Raw genomic sequence first — 20907 nt, 5'->3', positions numbered from 1 at the left:
AGATCAATCCATTATGGACGATACCAATGGATGGACGTACCCTCATCCCCTATAGATCATAGCCAAGAGGGGGGACCTAAACCAAACCTCCTTCCAATCCTCTGATCCAAATTTGCAGAACCCTTTTGACCAGTTTCAACACATCCAATTATTTGCAACTGCAGCCAAAGTGAATCTTCTTAAAGAAATTGGTGAGTGGCCCAGATTTGACTATTTCTTTGAACATATTTCATCTGGCAGCAATCTCTTCAAAGGAGATATGTTGAAACTCTCAGATGTTATACAGTCGAATTGATGGCTCCAACTTAAAAAACAAAAACAAACTGATGAACTCCAGACCTATTTGATGCAGCAGTATTATAATTGGCAAGTGGTTTACATTGTCATGTATTCAAATCATTGAATTCAAATTGGTGAGACTCCATCTAATATATAATCAATTTGTGTTTGTTTGCTTGTTTGTTTATATTTGCTTCAAAAACTAAAAATCTGCTTAACTAAATCCAACCAAATTTTGCATGTTGCCTAAAGGTACCCACCTATGGTTTCTGTTGGGGTAGCATATCTGTGGGGAAGGGTGGGGAGGAAGACCCCAATTCTCTCTATGTATATGTGTATCGTGTAGTGCCACCCAGTGGTATCCAGTATTAAAATCATCTTCTTCGTATATAAAGAAAGTTCAAACAACTTGACAATATGCATTACGGTGATGTTGAAATCTCAGTGAGAAGAATTCAAAATTTTCCAAATGTTTCATTTCTTCAATCGTATAGTGCCGGGTGGCACAATGCAATTGAAGAAACGCTTTGCAGCAAAGCAGAAGTGATTTTTGCTCATGCCATAAATATAAGCAGTAAGGTTGGTTGATGAAGGTGATGTTATCTGACTTCCAAGCAGATGGAAGATGACCTCAGGCAAATTATCGAGTGAATAGAGCAGAATGTTTGTGAATTACAACATGTCTTTTAAATCCATCAGCGAAGCATCGGTTACTTTTGCGAGTTGTATGTTAATGTATGGTATAGATGTTCACAACAAATCTTTTTTGAGTTTGAAGTGATGGACTATTGACATTTGTGTCGTGCCACCACAGCTGCTCTCCAAACAGCAAACATTTCAGGAGCGATGTTGGTCGAGTGTTGGAAAGAGAACCTGCATCATTATTGTACAAAACAGTGACTCCACCATGTGACAAGGTGTGGGCCAAAGTATTCTCCGAGAGGAGTCTTTCCGAATAATTTTATATCTTTGCAAACTGTCCACAAGACAGGTGTTGTCAAAATCTTTTGATGTTTGCTTGTAGCATATTTCAGACTTGTGAATGAGCAAGACTAAAATAGCTCCATTCAAAGTGAAATGAATAACTTGGAAGGGTCTGTTAGTTCATGACATGATAACATCAGATCATTCTCTGGTTAAGTTTTGATGAAAGAATCTACCTTGACGTTTGTTTGTGTTAGCAGGAGCTGTTATGTTCTCCTGTGTTGGCCTATTTTCCCACCACGTTTGGGTCAGGAGGTATGCACTTACCTCAGCTGCTCATCTGGGGTGACTCTTCTGGCCGATTGGCTGTCTGGCAGTTACCTACTGACCACATGCATGCATGCGGTATGATTTTAAGCCCAGCAAAATGTCCATTACTTAAATAATTGAGACAGTTGAAATAACAAGGGTGTTTCGCTGTGTGCGAGTATGAAAATAAAATTTGGCAGTCAGACTTGAAGGGGAGCACCGATGTCACCAACACAGTTTGGCAAGCAGGTTTAAATATCAAGCATTATTAAGGAATACCAGGTACCCACAGAAATTCCACATGTAAAATATGACTTCAATAATATTATGCAAATAACAGTAAAATATATCATGAGGATTTAATATTGTCCAGCTATGTGCTCCTTGAAGACGTTGCTTGATGGAATCCACTCTGCCCTCCCCCACCATCAAAAGTCTTCAACCCCCTCCACCACCCCAAATCCACAACTCCGCCCTCCAAGCCAAAGTCCTCAACTCTCCCTTGTAGGCCCAAGTTCTCAAATACCACCCCCCCTCCAGGCCCGTCCTCAAATTCCCCCCCCCCATCCAAGCCCAAGTTCTCAAATTTCTCCCCCCCCCAAATTCCAAGCCCAAATCCTAAATCCCCCCCCACCTCCAAGCCCAAGTCCTCAAATCCCCCCTCCAAGCCCTCAAATACCCCCCCTCCAAGCCCTCAAATTCCCCCTCCAAGCTCGAGTCCTTAAATTTCCCCCTCCAAGCCCGAGTCCTTAAAGTCCCCCTCCAAGCCCTAGTTCTTAATTTCCCCCCCCCAAGCCCGAGTCCTTAAATTCCCCCCTCCAAGCCTGAGTCCTCAAACTCTCCATACCACCCCCCCCCAAGCCCAAGTGCTCAACTCCCTCCCTCCAAACCCACGATCCACACAATCTCATTCCCACTTTACTTTATTTTGACCTTTTCTGCCAGCTCTGCATTTCCCTCTGCCCTCCCCACTTTTCAAAATACTATATCTCCAAACTGAATCTTTGTTAAATATAAATGTTTCTTCCTTTAAAAGCATCTAGAATCATTTATAAAATGCATTTCAACCCTTGTATCTCCTTCAGAAGTGCTATATGTCGTCGTCGTCTTCTTCTTCGTATTCTTCGTATTTTTCGTATTCTTCCTTTTCGTATTCTTTATTTTTCTTCTCCTTTTTCTTCTTCACCACAATCGATTTCTCTTCTTCATGAAATTTTGCAAAACTGTCAGCCAAGTGCTCAGTGCACCAATACTCCCTCTCCCCCCTCACATGGTGTGAGTCACACCCAACCCCACCCTCCCCCCATCACATCCCACACAACCAATCCCTCCCCTGCGCATCCCACACACACAATCTCTCCCCTGCACCCCCCACACACAATCTCTCCCCTGCGCTCCCAACACACAATCCCTCCCCTGCACCCCACGCACACAATCCCTCCCCTGCACCCCGCGCACACAATCCCTCCCCTGCACCCCCACACACAATCCCTCCCCTGCACCCCCACACACAATCCCTCCCCTGCACCCCCCACACACAATCCCTCCACTGCACCCCCCAAACACAATCCTTCCCTTGTGCATCAAACATCCGAGGTCTTCACTCCAACCTGACAGATCTCTCAATCCAAGCTGCTGCTGATAAATCGGACGTCATCTGTTTAACAGAATCCTTCCTCCCACAAGCTGTCCCTCACTCCTTCGTCTCTCTCCCCGTTATTGTCTCCTCCTATTTGATCAGCCTGAACCACGACCCGGCGGTAGAGTTGCACTTTACATCAATAACTCAATTTCCCACTGCCCTTGTACTGATCTTTATACCTCACAACCCCCAGGAGTACATCTGGCTGTGACTTCCCCACCACTAACACCTCTTGTTTGTGCATGTGTTGTACCGTCCTCCTAACGGTGACGACCCCATCTGCATCTCTCTCGGACAACATAAGCAAACTGTTAACTAGTCATCCCACTTCTCTCTTCCTCATATGTGGCGATTTCAATTATCACCATACATTTTGGCTGGGTGTTGGTACCTCTCTCTCACCAGTCATGGCACTTCAGCAAAGGACTTCTGTGACTTCATGGGATTGACCAAATCCGTGAACTTTCCAACCCAGATTTCTTTCAATGGCAAATCCTCCCTTTTGGACGTGGTGATGACCAACTTTCCCACAAATGTCTCATCCTCTTCCTCTGCTCCAATTGGTTCATGTAATCATATGCTTGTGAAAGTCAACATCTCTCTGGCTGGGCTGAGAGACCTGCTTCAACACTGTCATGTCTGGTATTTCACTCAAGCCGATTGGCAGGGACTGCAAACAGCCATCTTTCAACAGGACTGGTCTCCCATATCTACTGTCCCTGATGTTAACTCAGCCTGGGAATTATTCCGCAGAAACCTGCTCTCTCAAGCACAGATTAATCCGATCTCGTCTTCAATTATCATACCCTTCTTCCCATCCATGGTACACTGAATCCTTCGGTGAGGCAGTTGCTCTGAAACAACTTGCCTTCTCTTCCTGGAAGGCAAATCTGACCGAATGAAACGGAAGACCAAGAAGGATCCTGAAGAAGTAAAGAGTAAAGATTGAGTCATCAGGAGGAACCTGGTTAGGAGTCGGGTTTCAGCCGCTAATCCACAACCCTCAAATCCATGCAGGTACAGCCAAGTGAGCCTTACAGATAAATTTATGCAATAATTCACTTCTCCTTAGAGAGATAGATAACAAAATAGAGTAAATAAGTTGAAAGAAAAGAAAAGCAAGAATTAGAATGAATAAAGAGAATTGTGAAAAAGAATTAGAAAGAAATGTGAAGGGAACAAAGATGTCGGGAAGAACCCAGACAGATAGATTTCATCAGTTACTACCCAGGCTCAAACGCAGCAACATGTATCAGCGACCACAAGAAGACGATCTCGGTGCATACCAAAAAGCTCTCAAACAAGTGTGTTCACTCTCAGGAGAGTCAGAAAACAACATCTGTCTAACCTCAAGATTGAACTTTCAAACCTGTCTCCCTCTTCTAAAACCTGGTGATGCCTTATTAAATCTGTCTCTGGAGTGTGCTCCTCTTCAAATGACACCACGGCTTAATATGCTCATGAGAACGCCGAATATTCCTCAATTCTCTATTTGCTTCAAAATCTTGTTGTCCCAATTCAGTCCTATTCCTGATCATCATTCACGATCTATCTGACTCTCTGGAAAATCCTCTTTATGTACAGTATTTGCTGATTGCTCCACCCTTTGTCGTGACATCCCTCATCCTTCAGACAGGCAGGCTGTAGCCTCTTCCCTCTCATCAGATCTTATGCTAGGTTCCCACTGTCGTGCGATCCGTTACGAACGCCACGATTGGCCATTCGTAGCTGATCATGGAATTTCTCTGAAAGCTGTTCCCACTATCACGATGCGCGGCACGATTGAAATTGTGGTCTCACAGAGCGTGGTGTTTGTCTTGTCTAAGATCGATCCCGATTACCACGATTAGGAAGCACGATTAGATGCGATCTGTCGCGCTTTGTTACGATGCAATACGATCTGATACGATGATCCCGACTGACAATTGATCGTGTTGATCATTGAAAAATTTTGAAGCGTTCAAAAATTTTCTCGGATTAACACGATTGCCGCGACTGACCTCAAGATCTGATAGGATCACCACGATTAGTCCACGATGAAGACCACAATTTCAATCGTGCCGCACATCGTGATAGTGGGAACCTAGCATTAACAAAATCACAAGCTGGGCAAACACTTGGAATATGTCTTTCAATCCCTACAAATCGCACACTCTCACTCTCTCTCTCCAAAAGGACCGTCTGGCAATCCCACCTCCTCCCACTACTTACTACCAATCCTCTTGAGGAAATTCAATCATTGAAGCTCCTGGGCCTCAATATCAGCCATGGTATTTCTTGGGCAAGCCACATATCTAAGTTGGCTTCAAAAGCCAATTGCCGACTGAGCATGCTCCGTCTTGCAAAGTCTTTCCTTTGCACACCTGAACTATATCTACCTACAATGCCTTCATGCACAGCTTGATGGAGTGCTGTTCTCTCTCCTCTGGGCTGGTGACCCTCTGCCTCCCACATTGCTCAGCTTGATGGTCTGGGCCCTGCTTCATATCTTGGTCAGTATGATCGTGTGGAAACTAAGGCCTTCAAGAATATTGTAGTCTCTCACTTTCGCACCACAGACATGCCGGTGGTCTTTTTACCGCCTCCATTCTGGTTTGCATCCCCTGCCCTTTCCGTGCTCTGTTCCCTTCCTCCGTCCCGACCCATTTTTCTGCCGAGCATACACGGTCTGCCAATAATCCCCTTCCGGTGAATCTCCCAAAATCCAAACTCACTCCTCACCTCCACTCATTCCTTCCCCCTTTTTCCCCGCCTGTGGAACCAACTTCCTTCGTCCCTTCAATGTCATTTTTCCTTCCACGTCTTCAAGACCGCTTTTCACCACCATCTCATCTCTTGTAAAACAAAGCACCTTCATCATCTGCCCCTTCAAAGCCACTTCTTACATTTTTTTTTCTTGGAAAAAAATCCACATTATCAAGACACATGTTTCCCCCATCTATGATCATGATATTTTTACCCCCATGAACCCCCCTCAACCCCACCTCTTTCTGAATCCTCAGGCTTTCCTTCCACTTCCTTGATAAAGAGTGTGTGGCTGTATCTATCTTGTTCACCTTCTGTGTCCTTCCCTTGCACTTGCTCCATTCTGTGTTCTTCCACGCACCTGCTCCGTTCTGTGTTCTTCCACGCACCTGCTCCGTTCTGTGTTCTTCCACGCACCTGCTCCGTTCTGTGTTCTTCCACGCACCTGCTCCGTTCTGTGTTCTTCCACGCACCTGCTCCGTTCTGTGTTCTTCCACGCACCTGCTCCGTTCTGTGTTCTATCCCCTGCATGAGACTTGACGCTGTATACAGAAGATAAAAATTAAACAAATATCAGAACAGCAGACATGTCCATGCTTATCTGTTCTGCTTTATCGTTATAGACTTACCAGTGAGTATTGTGACCAGCCTGGCGACCTACTTCAAAAGCCTTAATCCGTCTCCAGCTGGCATCATTGATCAGCTCAGCACAAGTGACAAAGGACCCCTGTTAATCACCGCCAGCCTCTACCTGGCAGGGTTGGGACAGCTCGCATGCGGTCGTAACGATGGGAGCATCGTGCTGGTACCAGCCACGCAGACTGCTGCCATCCAGCTCCTTCAGGGTCCCCATACAGCATGCAGGGGTATGTTAATTTGTCTTCATCTCGTGTAAAACCAATCACCTTTATAACCTTCACCTTCAAAACCTCTTACATTTCCAATTTGGATAATCCACATGATCCATTGGCATGTTTTTCATTATGATCCTTGTCCTATCAATGGATTACATATTTCTCATAAATATTATTTCAGAATCAGACTGATAATAGTTTTGTTCCTTTACTGATGTGTATTGTTTATAAAACATCCTTACGATTTAATTTGGGGACGAAGGAATGGCGTGAACACATCTCTCGGGCTTCCATAGTCACTGGCATTGACTCCATACATTCCACGTAGCTGGCCTGAGCATTGTCTTTGGAATATTGTTGCGGTTAAAAGAAAAGAAATTTTATTTTTCGTTTTATAAGGGAGGTTTTCAAAACACTGGGTCATATCCATCTACTACGCAGTTTAGTTGGCTGGATATGTCCCTGAAGCCTGGTGTTGGCTTAACGGTTAAGGTAGCTGGCTTAAGATTTTAGGGTCCTGAGTTCAAGCGACTGTCGTGCCATTGAAATATCATCAGGTGGGTTAACTCAGCTTATGATCCTTCTGAGGTCGACAAAATGAGTACCAACTTACTGGGGTAATAAGCCGTTTGAGTATCCTGCGTTGGAGTGGCGACGCGTCCAGGACTGTACTCCTTAGCTAAACGAAACTGCTTCGGCAGCTCTATGTGCCTCACGTCCTGAAAGGAATGGTTATTTGGTTATATGCCCCTGATATTTTTTTTCGTTAAAGGATAAGTCCTAAATTTGGCTTCAATTTAATAGATGGTGTTGTCATCATGGAGGGTTTATGCTACAGCTGTCTATTAGCCAAATTAACTGATTACAGTAAAGATTTATCCACTGTCAGCCCACTGAGCTGGAATTCTTACCAATAACATCTGGAGGGGAATCGTAATTGTATTTTGAAGAATACATGGATATCTCAAGATCAGACCCCATCACTGTAGTGGGTGCCAGGAAATGAGTGCCACACCAGCTATTGTTGCATGCATTGCATCCTGGCTAACAGGAAATGCCTGACACACATTATCCTGTCTGGTACACAAAACAGTTTGAGCGGTATCCAGAAACAATTTCAATTTTAAAAAGATTCATTCTGGCTAAATAGGTGCATAGGCTCTGCCTATTGGGCATGAGCTTAGCAGAGCTACAGCCCCATACATCTCAACAGGATTGTACTGCAGCCAGGACTGGGAAAACAATTTAATTTTGAATTTTATAGACTGGACCAGTTTCATCGCTTGTTGGAGAGTCATCAGTGACAGCGCAGACAGAAACGGACACTGAAGCTCCCAAGCATGTACCACGTGCAAATGTCAATATCAGTTAATATGTAAATGAAAAACAAAGACCCACTCACATCTCTCGCTTGTGGCTGGAGGGAATAACCAATTAACTCTCACCTAATCAATCAATCCAGGTGGCTAGGATTATAAATATATTGACTCCTCCCATGCTCTTCTAGCTGAAAAAAGCTGCATAAGGCAACCATTAAAAGCTACACAAGGAAAGCTCTTTGCTGTTTCAAGCTCTACCTGAATTCCTCTACAGCTGCAAAACATTCACAAGCAGTACATGCATGAGAATCCCAATGCTACACATGAGAATCCCCTTTGGATTTTCCCAAGGGTCGTTTGGGGTTTCCTAAGAATCCCAAGGAGTCATTATTGAATGCGGTCGGGAGTGATGATGCTGTAAAACCCTTTCTCCAACTTAAGCCGAATGCTGTGATGTCACCATCACAACACACGGTTATATCTGTGGCTCCCGGAAGAGCTTCTCGCAGCGCAAATTACGATGTTAAATGTAATTATATGTATTTCTTCTTCGTCTTGCGTATGACCGATATGGGGTGCGCTAAAGTCGAACGTATAGATTCTGTAGCCATATGACTGCCTCAGGGGTAAGTTGGTGGAGGGCTAAAAGTCCTCCTGATAGCTGCCACAAGAGATGGTGTGATGTGATGTGCTCCATTGTCTGGACTCCGCCGCAGTCGCAGAGCGCATCTGGCCTCATCCTCCAGTGGAGGTTGCTTCTGCAATGGTCCTGTCCAGTGCAGAGCCTGTTGAGGGCTGTCCATTGCCGAAGTGGGAGTGTGACGCGGGGTGGAACAATGGTTGGATCATGTGTAATGTGTGTTATTAGGAACTGTGGCAGCTTCCCAGCTGGCCCTCCACAAGTCAGTTTCGCTTTTATGGGCTCTGATAAGTAGCTTGGCGCGGATCCATGGTGGTTTTCCGGACTTGAGGCGGCAGCGCGGATGTTCAACAAGAAGGCGCTGGGCTGGAATTTTGATAACCAAAATGCATCTCTTCGGATGGCTTGTGGAGCAATGTTGGAGAGGATAGGAAGCCACTCAGTATTTGTTGACTTGAGTATTTCAGAAACTGTTATCGTGGCGTTTAACTGAATATTTATGGCGTTCGTATGGGCACTCGCCAACCAGGCTGGCGCGACATACTCTCCGTTCGAGTATATAAGGTGAGAATTTGCCATGCGTAAAGTGTTAACGCTCCCCACAATATTCTGGCCAGTTTCCGGACGAGGTTTACCCATGCCCTGAACTTCTCCTTGCATCTTTGCAGGTGTTCTTTGAGGGTCATTGCTCAGTCCAATGTAACCTCAAGATATTTAAGATAAAGGAATTTTCAACTTGCTATTTATGTCAGAAGCTGTCACAACTGAATGAAAATGCAGTTGACGACCGGTTTCGCTCTTATTAGGGCATCTTTAGGGCAGCATAACAAGTTTCCATCCTCTTGTGACAAGCCTCATGGTTATATTCCAATCATTATATGGTTCCAAACTGTGAGCGGAGGGTCCTGGGAGCGATAAGTCCATGTGCCACACGGAAACATTATCTCTTCTTTCACCACACACACACCCGGAATCATTTTACATATACATATAAGTGTGGTGCGGTAGTGAGTATACATTTTAAAAGGAAAAAAAAAGTCACCTCCAACCAAAAAGTAACTAGTCATGCGCCACTTAACGACGGAGTTACGTTCTGAGAAACGCGTCGTTAAGTGACGTCGTCGTTGTGTGAATATCATATATATATATATATATATATATATATATATATATATATATATATATATATATATATATATATATATATATATATATATATATATATATATACCGTATTTTCACGACCAAAAGGCGCACCGTGCCAAAAGGCGCAGTCTCAGTTGTGTGTGCCGTTCCTGTATTTGACACACACATAAGGCGCTCCTCACGATAGGGCGCGGGTTTTATATGAATATCCTCTACTACGTACGTCCGCCGTACAACAACACACTCACACAAGCACACAAGTGTGCGTATTTAAAAATAGATCGGGAGCAAAATTGAGTTTGGTTGTGCTTTATTAAAGTATTAGTTACAAAAATACTAAAACAATCAAATACCGGTAATAGTCTTTAATCAAATCCATCGAAATCCTCATCCTCTGTTTCGGAATCGAACTGCGCTAAACCCAACCTAGCAGGTCCACCTTCCTCGCCGTCAGAGTCACTTTCTGCACCGTGCGGCTCCTCCGAAATGATGCCGGCTTTAGCGAAAGCTCGGACAACAGTGCCAGCAGACACGTTAGCCCAGGCATCAACAATCCAGTGGCAAACTGTGGCGTAACTCGCCCGGCACTGCCTTCCACCCTTTGTGAAGCTGTGCTCTCCTTCGGTCATCCACCGCTCCCACGCCGCTCGCAGCCTCACTTTGAACGGCCGGTTCACGCCGATGTCCAGCGGTTGGAGTTCCTTTGTCAAGCCTCCCGGAATCACAGCAAGCGTAGCGTTCATCTGCTTCACTTGTATTTTCACGTCGTCGGTGAGATGAGCACGCATAGAGTCATAAATCAGGAGCGAAGGTGATGCGTGGAAAAAACCACCCGGTCTTCTTACATACACCTGCCTCAGCCACTCCTTCATCATTCCCTCGTCCATCCAGCCCTTTTCATTTGCCTTGATAATGACGCCTGCTGGAAACGTCTCTTTAGGCAAAGTCTTCCTCTTGAAAATTACCATCGGCGGCAGTTTCTGTCCATCGGCGTGGCAGCCAAGCACAACAGTAAACGAAGCCTTCTCATACCCCGTTGTGCGTATCGCCACCGTGCTGGTTCCCTTCCTCTCCACCGTGTGACTCACCGGGATGTCGAACGTGAGCGGCACCTCGTCCATGTTGGTGATGTGGCTCGGCTGGATCCGTTTGTCGCAGATGTGCTTGCTGCAGTAGGAGCGGAAGTTTTCCATCATTTCTTGATAATCCGCCGGACGTTGCTGCGCTATCGTAGTCCTGGTCCGGATGGAAAAATGGCACCGTTTCATGAAGCGAAAGCACCAAGACGGACCTCCGTGGAAATGTTCGATTTTCATTTCCTCCGCTATCGATACTGCCTTCAGTCGGATCGTGACCGTCGAAACGCTCCTCCCACTTGCTCTTTGCTCAACGATCCACTGCTCAAGTCTTTCCTCCAACTCTGGCCACCTCGCCTTGTTTCCACGGAAACTCAGCTGCGTCTTCTTCACCTGTCGCAGCTCGTTTTCCAGCTTCCTCCACTTTCGAACCATCGACTCGTTGATCTGGAAATTCCTCGCCGCGGCTCGATTCCCATGTTCCTCCGCATAGCTGATCGCCTTCAGTTTAAACTGAGCTTCATAAGCGTGTCTCTTTGCCATTTTCGGGGTTGTTAAAACAGCAATGTTCTGCATACCGCACATACCTGTTCTTTTATACATAAGCCACGCCCACATTTACCCCCAGTTCTAATGTTCACAAATACGTCCGCCTTACAATGACGACACACAAAGGGCGCACTGCACTATAGGGCGCGTCGCACATTTTGACAAAAATCTAAGACGTTTATATGCGCCTTATAGTCGTGAAAATACGGTATATATAGTTTTCGAACATTGTACTTACACAAACCTCGACACCTAGGCTATATGGTGTAGCCTATTGCTCCTCGGATACAAACCTGTACAGCATGTTACTGTACTGAATACTGTCGGCAATTGTAACACACATCCAAGAGAGACGGAAGACGCGTTTGTTTTACCTTTGTCCTGTTCATGACGGCCATCGGTGTTGTTAGCAGCAGCTTACAATCTCCTCTCACATCGATTATAGAATGGTGAATAATTAGCGTTTGGATTTTATAAATACGTAATCATTGCATCGATGTTATAATTTACAAATGAAGAAACGAGCACCTGTCAATTGTGATATGTATTTTCAGAACAGTGTGATTGTTTTCACAACATAAAAAGCTTCACCAAAAACAAATTCGTGTTTTAATGTCGACTAAGAACAATGATTTATTCGTGGAATTCTTCAATTCAAAGGTAATATACTTGCTAGAAGGTAAACGTGCAAACATTGGTTCAGTTTGAAAGCCGATTTCCTTGAATCCCAATTTGGCACGATCCTGTTTTTTTCGCGATGACATTTTATGGACCTCAACGATCGCATTATAACAGGGCCACACTGTCGTTTATTATCATTATGAGGTATTATGTACTGTACATTGTACATAATTGTATGTGCTATTTTTATACGAGGCTACATCACTCGGCGATAGGAATTTTTCAGTTACATTTTTTTTTCATTTTTTTTTTTCTTCAGAGCTGGCAGATCTGTCGTATATGCGATCCGTCGTTGCCCGGAACATCGTTAAAGGCGCTGTCACACCTTGACGATTTAGCCAGCGTATGCCGACTTATGAAAAATTTGTCTAAAACGCTGGCACACGTCCAATATGTTATGGGTAAGTTTTGATAACATTAAGAGCACGTTGAAAAACACTGCCATACGTCGTAGTACGCTGGCTTTCATCGTTGTACTTTGCGGTTGTCCTCAAATTTTAGCATGCTTGAAATTTTACGACGTATGCCAGCGTATGACTCACACGTTCCGCTACGCTGGCCATAAGTTGTAGGCACGTTATGCGATCGTTGACACACTTCGACACACGTTACTTGTTTGTTACTCATCAGTCGAAACACGTCGAGATAATGATTAGCGTACCCGAAACTTATTTCTAACCTATGAGTAATGTGTTGTAGGCACGTTACACAATCGTTGACACACGTCGAGGCACGTTATGCGATCGTTGACACACGTCGAGGCACGTTACTTGTAAGTTACTCATAAGTCGAAACACGTCGAGGTAATGCTTAGCATACCCAAAACTTATTTCTAACCTACGAGTAATGTGCTTTGAACCTATGTGTAACGTACCTCCAACGCATATTGATGTATGTAGACGCATTTGATTGACGTCTTCCGGACGACCACAGACCTTACTGAGCGTGTTTCTAATTTACAGCTAATTTACAGTATAATGGCGTATTGGCAGCGTTTAAAAAAAAAAAAAACAATAACTTCCGATATTTCGTCACGTGCCGTTATGTCACGTCCGATTGCCTCTTCAGTTTGCTCATGTTTTATTCTTAGTTCTTCCTCTGTGAATATTTTCTGTTTGAGGATATTGTCACGTCGACGTCGAAACTTAAAAGCAAATGTCCGAATATATTTTAAAATTCGTGATAGACTAAAAAAAAATAAAATAAAATAACAACAACAACAACAACAACTTCAGATATTTCGTCACATGCCTTCACGGAGCCAAGGAGAAAAAAAGAAAATGTGCCTTGACGGAGAAAATAAGTTTCGGGTCTGCTAAACATTACCTCGACGTGTTTCGACTTATGAGTAACTTACAAGGAACTTGTGTCGACGTGTCAACGATCGCATATCGTGCCTACAACTTATTCCCAGCATAGCGAAACGTGTGAGCCATACGGCGAGTACGTCGTAAAATTTTCAGCATGCTTGAAATTTCACGACGTACTAGATGTACCATGAAATACGACAGCGTACTTTATCGTTTTTCAGCGTGCTCTTAACGTATACGCAACTTACCCATACCGTATTGGACGTGTGCCAGCGTTTTAGACACATTTTTCATAGGTCGGCATACGCTGGCTAAATCGTTAAGGTGTGACTGCGTGGTTGACACTTCCAATTATCAGGCGGTTATGATTTAAATCGGCGTGCGGCAGGTTTTTTAACAGGCTACGCCACGAGTTCGTCGGCGATACGTGCAGCGCGCTATGCCTAAGTTAAACTATCCTTGGGCATAGGTTGTGAACGCCGACAACAGATTAAGCATTTGTTTGTATAAGTTATCTATAAGACAACGAAACGTTCTGTGCCCGTTACTAATATGTTATGCATACGACCAACACGTTATGAATACGACCAAAACTTAAAAAAACATCAAAATTTCAGCGTACGCCAACGTTTTACATACATTTTTATACATTGCCATTGCTGGCTAAATCGTCAAGGTGTGACAGCGCCTTAAGCGGCGCATGACTGTATGTCTACTCTGTCGATGTAGTACGTAATAGCAAGAGCAGATCTCCAGTGTTGGGCGACATTTTGACTTTCTCATCGGGCTTCCTCAGGCCGGTAGACTATTTATTTGTCGACAAAGTCAAAGTTCATGTATGAGATAGAACATAAAATGGATCATGACATATCACAACAAAAGGAACAGTAGAAAGAGAGGGGGTAAGCACACCAACTTCAGGGTTGAAGGACAAAATAGAGGGAAACTTGGACAAATGAGAGTTGGGGGTGGATGCATGGGTTGGACAATATGGATACATAAGGAAACTCTCAGGAAGGTGGGTCTTGGGGAGGGTTAACGGTGGTAGAAAATATCTGGTTTTAGATGAGGAATGATCTGAGAGGGTGGTGAACAGAGGTCTTGAAGACCAGGAGGGAAGAATGAGATGGAAGAGAAAGTGGAAGTTGGTTCCACAGCTGGGAGAATTGGAACAAATGAGTGGAGGTGAGCAGTGATCCTGGATTTTGGGAGTTTCACCAGAAGGGGGATGCTGGTGGACCACATGTGCCCTGCAGAAATATGGTGGAGGTGGGGCGGGGGGGGGCACAAAGCATGGAGAGAGCAGAGGATGCAAGGCCAGAAAGGAGGTGCTCAAAGACAGCATGACCACCAACCTGTCTGCAATGTGAAAGTGATAGGTCTATTGACACAGCTTAATCATGGGAGATTCCGATAATCTTGTAGGTCTTGCTTTCCTTGGTGTCAAGCTGAGCAAGGTGCGAGGCTCAAAGAGTAGAGCAATGCTTCATATCAAGCTGCGGATGAAGGCCTTCTTGACTTGATTTACCATGTTGTGCAACAAACTGTGTTTAGCTTGGTCGAATTGAGGCCATAAACACAGTTGCACTCTTTAGGCACAAATTAATTCACTCCTCCCCAATCATTTCAAATTAATCATTGAGTAAATGTTTTGCAATTGTCTCATCATATGCCTCATACTGGATTTGTTCACTTGCTTTTCTGTAATAATTGCCCCTTTTTGGCCACCATCTTTGATAGTGTCATCTGACCGAGATTTTTTTTAATGGAATGTTCTACCATTTAAAGCAATCCCACAGACCAAATTTCAAAAGAATGCGTGGAAAATTGTGAGCTGTAGGTCGATTCCAAGCATTTCCATATGAATTTTAACACTTTGTGGCTGCCATCCTGGATTTGCCCAATTTGTCGTGAGAACGTCCCACTCTGACATGTCAGTCGTAATTTGTTTTGCCATGTACAAATGTCATGTGATCAAAAATAATTTATGTTTTGCCCATCAAGATGGTTACCAAAATGTGAAATGGCTCCTCACTCATGGACAAACAGGTAGTCTTTTTTATTTTTATTTTTTGTAAGCACGAGGAAGTTCATTCACCACAAGAACAACAGCAAAGACAAGACATATGGAGAGCCAGTTCAAGACCCACCATCACCACATATTCAATGATGATTTCTGTTTTATCTTGTTCGTGGGTTTATAGGTTGGCCACCGCATCGTGTCCTACACGGGCACACGGGATCGGTAAGCAGTTTGCTGTACCCGAGGCAGCTGTACCAGCGTTACGATGCACGGTGGTTGCTTTCCGGTGGCTGCGACTTCTCCGTGCTCTTGTGGAATATGGCATCCGGTGAAGCACTGCATTCATTTTGCGTCCATGGTGGGGAAATCACGCAGTTGCTTGTTCCCCCTGAGGGCTGCAGTGTGAGTTCCCCAAGGGAGAATAACACGTGCCACACACCCGGCTATACGTTCATCAATTAGAACTTGAGTGTAATGAGACCTCTAAATTCACTTGAACTGAAAATGGCTTTCTTCAGCACACTAGCATTCGATAGTATACAAATACCAAAGAGGGATAGTTTTATCGAACGCAAAATAAAAATGTACATTAGTGACAAATTATATGGATAGGAATACAAAGAGCAATGGCAGAGAGTGATCGAGAGTCGAAATTAGAAAGTCAATTAATTAACTGTTAAAATTAAAATGTGAGCCGAAAATAATCTTGAGTTTTATTCCCAGTTCCAGGAAGTCCACTTCACATGCATCAGCACCCAATGAATTGCACATCACCTCGTGTATCCCTTTAGTCCATGCTAAGCCATTCGTATCACAGCACTGGTTTTGCCCCTCACTGTCAGACACCAACATCGTTTTTCAGATTTAAAAACATTAACATTATGGATTTGAAAAAACATTTCACAGAAAGCTGTGCATTTTGTTTGTGTGCATTACATGGCAGGTGCGTGTAGCACAGTGTGTATGCTCAGTGGCAGCAGACCACTCTGTTGCCCTGTTGAGCCTGAAGGAGCGACGATGCATCATGTTGGCATCCCGGCACCTCTTTCCTGTGCACCTCGTTAAATGGCGCCCTCTGGATGACTACCTCGTTGTCGGATGCAGTGATGGCTCAGTTTATGTTTGGCAAATGGAAAATGGTTTGTGGCCTACACACTAATATGTCATATGCACTGACACACATGGCTATCATTTTTGCTTGCTCCTCCTACCGTCAATGAATTGGTCCTTTTTTGTTTTTGAGGTAATTCCAGCGTGTGTTTGTGCGTGCATGTGTGCGTATTGCTCGAATCTCAACGCAGCTTCCCCGAGGACTGGGGGTGCACACATACGATTTCTGTTATTCGCCATGTGTGGACGACGTCGGAGCCCCAGACAAAGGCGTTCTTCCTCTTCATCAATCTCGAAGGCCTACGATTTACTATCACGTGAGGCAACGTGGCTGGCCCTTGCTAAGCTGGGAACAACACCATCCAGCTCATCGAGCCTTTCCACCAAGACATGCAGGCTACAATACAGTTAGGTGGAAGTGCCCGAGATACAGTTGCTGTTAAAATGAGTTAAAGCAGGGATGTTGCATAGCTCCAGTGCTGTTCAACCTCTTCGTGCAATGCAGGGCAGAAAGAGCGGCAGGTATAGTTAGCATTGGGGTTGGAGTGGGAGTGAATGTAAAGTACAAACACGACTGAACTATTCAGAAGGTATACTCACAATGCAGATGAGGCCAAGTTCACTGATGTTCAGATGATGCAGCTCTATTTGCCACCACAAGAGCAGGTGCTGAGGAGGTTCTCCATAAGTACATCGAGGTAGCAGCTGACTTTGGTATGTCAGTCAAAATTGCTTAGACAAAACCAATGGTAACCAGCAGAGGCAATAATGGTGACGGGCTCCATTCCTTATGGTTCACGATTAAACAGAGTATTACGAAGTTTTCTTATTTGGGGTCAATGATGTCATCATCCGAAGAATGCAACTGGACATTGAACAAACAGTAGCACAAGCATTGAGAACCTTCGGAATACCCCACAAGATAGCGTTTGGCAACAGGGGCCTTCGAGTGGAAAACAAGTGCAATGTGTACCAAGCCTGTTTCCTCTCTGTCATGTTGTACAGGTCTGAGTGTTGGACACCTCTCAGGGAATATTTGAAGGGATTCCATCATAGATGCATTCACACCGCATTTCAAATGAGCATCAGTGGGCCCAGCATATAGCATCTTGGATTGCCAGGCAGTATTTGGGTGGGGGGGGGGGGATAGTCAAACGATGACAGAGAAAGTCTCCAAATGTCTCCTGGAGTGGCTTAGTCATCTGGCCCGAATACCTGATGAGTGAACACCCGAGATCAGCCTGTTTAGCTGAATGCAAGAACCCTGACCACAGTGATGCCCATGCAGGTGATAGAAGGATATTCTTATGGATCTGAAGGAAATGAAAGTTCGAGAAGGTGCATGATATGAAGAGACAACACCAACAAGAGCAGGGTGACAAGTTAAATCGAGGCATGCTTGTAGAGATACCAAAACTGAGAGCAAGCAGCATACCAATTGCAATGCCGTGAGTGCCAGCATACCTTTCACAGAGGAAGTGAAGTGAAAGGGAATTTTTTTGGTGGAAAGGCAGGAACCAGTTTCGGAGCATTGTGTAGAACTTCACAGTTCCAAACTTGCAAGAAATGGTTTCTTAGCCGTGGAGGGTTCGCAATCTACACATGTACACCAGAAGACCCTTTAAAGAACACCCCTTGAACTGTTCTGCTTTGCTTCCCGAAGTCAGGGGATTCAGTGGCAAAATACCAGCATGGGACAGGAAAGAGTGTGTGTGCATGTGCGTGCGCGCCCTCTCGGGCTGTTTCAGTTTGGTTTGACATGGTCAGTCACTCTGCCAAATATGTGGTGTTTTCATAGTGTGCTTTTTATTTGCATATAAATGTCTTCAAGTATTTTCAACTTTTTTTCTTCTGTCCATACTAGAAAATCTGCTTCATGTTTGCATTTCTGATATGTTAAATCTGGAACTTTCATGCTTGTGTCCATGAAGGTGTACTGGACCGCTGTGTGCTGGGAATCGGAGCAATTCAAATCCTGCAGGGATGTGACGAGGCTATACCTGCGGGTGAAACTGCTGGCTTGCCTGCAGTGAACCTAAAGCAGGCAATGGCACGTCGCAGCCTCGCAGCATTGAAACACGCAGCACACTCCAAACTTCAGACATTCGCCACCAACCTGCTGACATCTGGTGCTGGAGAGAAGGTGATGGTTGTATGTCAGCGTTCAGCATTTTCTTCCATTTGTTTGCCAAAGGCATTACATTTTTGGGTTGTCCCTCTGGCTGTGTGGCCGTCCATGCGTATGTGCACGTGTGCATAGCAGATTTTTGTTACAGTGATAACTTCTGAATTACTGAAGGGATTTTGACCAAACTTGGTAGAAATTTGTTATCTGATGCAAAGATGAACTGATTCAATTTTAGGGTCAAAGGTGGGAACATAGCATGGAATGGGCAGAGGCTGCAAAACCACAAAGGAAGTGGTAGAAGACAGAGAGACCACTGACCTTTCTGTGATGTGAAAGTGATAAACCCATAGACTCAGCTTTATCATGGGTGATCCCAATGATTTTGAAGGCTTATCAGCCATGACCTTGCCTGTGTACAAGACATGTTTCCAAGCTGGACTCCAAAACTAGCTACAAACTGGGCAATCCACTGTCATGTTGAGTTATTACTCAGTAAAATAGAACTTTAGATCTACAAGAATGTTGGAAAGCCTTTACATTACAGCCTTTATACAATGAAAGGCCTTTATACACCCAGACTTTTATCACACTTGATGCTCCACCGTGGACTGGTTGCTTTCCTTTATGGGCTGTTGCCCCCACTTCATACCTGTCTATTCTAGGTGCTGTGGAGTCCAAAGCTTTCAACATTATTGGCTTCTTCCACGAAGAAGTCAAGGTGTATGGTCTGTCGCTATCTCATTGCAAATCGATTGGTGACCTCTCAGTAGTCGACCTCCTCACTTTCTATTCTTGCATCCTCTCCTCTTTCAATCTTTCACCCATCCCCCACTCTTCTAGGATGCAACCAATCTTCCAATAACCCTATCATTGTTAACTTTTGCCAAATATAAAGTTGATGCAATGTAAACCAACAACCTCACTCTTCCCTCCATGGTTTCATCAGTAGCAATGCAACACGATCTCATGTCATCTACCTATGATCTTTTCATCCACTCATTACAAACTTGCTCTTCCATTCAGAGCTTAAAGATGGCAGTACACCACCATCTCCACCCCCCCCACCCTTAACTCTCTCCAATACCGAATATTAAGACATAACCGTACCTGCAGGTGTGTCTGTCTTCTCTTTCTCTTTGTCATTTCTTCTCTCTATGTCTCTATATCATCAATCCAATTACTCATTCTGTGTCTGCTTATTACTGATGGTTGTGGGAAGCAGGCCCCCTCCCTATACCCTTTTCCATCTTCCCTAATGCTTCTTTTCCATGAAATGGTGATATTTTTAAGTAAAAACGAGAACAATTAGGAAAGTAAGGGTATCTGAGTGTAAAGCCCTCGTCGTCATGTCAATTTCTAAATATCATTGACAATGTTTAAAATATGCTTTTACACTAAACCATATTTCTTTCCAACCTGTGGACTTGTGTCTCAGCAGGATGCAAACAGAAAACACGTAAATCAGGCATTGCTGGTACAAGCTCTGCGCAGTGGGAGTGCAGACCCCCTGCTGCACGTGTTGTTTATTAATGTGGAAGCTCTCATTATTCAACTTCTCACTGAAGAGGCTGCACACCCTGTGGTGGGTGCCACTTCCCCAGAATCCTTGCACAAGGCTCAGGGGTTGCTGCAGCGCAGTGGATTAGCAGGACATGCCATTCGTGGAGGGCGCAAGGCTGGTGACTTGCTCCAGCAGGTCAAGGACACAATCAAGGAAAACATAAAAGGTATTTAGGATTGAAAGGTGTATCTTGGGAGGGGATGGGTGAGATGAAGTACAGCAGGTACAGGTATTCCAGTCATTGATACACATACAAGGAATTGAAAAGTTTATTTATATAACATGATCAATGCTGTTGTAACGGTGGTCCAGGTGGACACAATCAAATCTCCCACCCGGACAGTAATCTAGTGACGGGTAGTCTTTGGGACTGTATGTCGTCTGCCGGGAAAGCCCAAAAGAGCTATACTTTGGTTTCCGATGTAACAGTAACTCCAACGAGCCGGCCGCCTGTGATGCGGAAGTCGGTTCGAATGGATGGGGGCCGAGTGAGACCCTCCAACGAACCACTGTGTTTGTACCCTCATAATGAAGGATTTTTGTACCAATTCCCAATGACTGCGGCTTCACTTGTGCCGTGGTTTACTGTTCCCAATTCCAGACCACGCACC

The 20907-nt window shown here is 44.5% G+C and overlaps 1 protein-coding gene across 9 annotated transcripts in view; it reads left to right on the top strand.

Annotated features, from left to right (window-relative positions):
• The window catches only part of LOC147016050 (WD repeat-containing protein 7-like), a 210497-nt gene that overhangs the window by 14434 nt on the left and 175156 nt on the right, over positions 1-20907 (top strand). For 6 of the 9 annotated variants that reach the window (XM_085848740.1, XM_085848746.1, XM_085848745.1 and 3 more), the window contains exons 9-15: positions 1094-1196; positions 1461-1608; positions 6523-6765; positions 15679-15899; positions 16441-16636; positions 18539-18750; positions 20171-20462. In XM_085848740.1, the coding sequence (XP_085704866.1) occupies positions 1094-1196; positions 1461-1608; positions 6523-6765; positions 15679-15899; positions 16441-16636; positions 18539-18750; positions 20171-20462 (1415 nt within the window). The remainder of the gene's footprint in view (positions 1-1093; positions 1197-1460; positions 1609-6522; positions 6766-15678; positions 15900-16440; positions 16637-18538; positions 18751-20170; positions 20463-20907) is intronic. The other 3 variants (XM_085848744.1, XM_085848743.1, XM_085848741.1) reach the window with 3 other exon arrangements.

Source organism: Eptatretus burgeri, chromosome 12 (genome assembly GCF_056783735.1).
Source record: "Eptatretus burgeri isolate ZD-2024b chromosome 12, Ebu_testis_v1, whole genome shotgun sequence".
In the NCBI taxonomy this organism is placed as follows: domain Eukaryota; kingdom Metazoa; phylum Chordata; class Myxini; order Myxiniformes; family Myxinidae; genus Eptatretus; species Eptatretus burgeri.
Note: the sequence above shows the minus strand (reverse complement) of the source record. Positions and strands in the feature narration are given on the sequence as shown.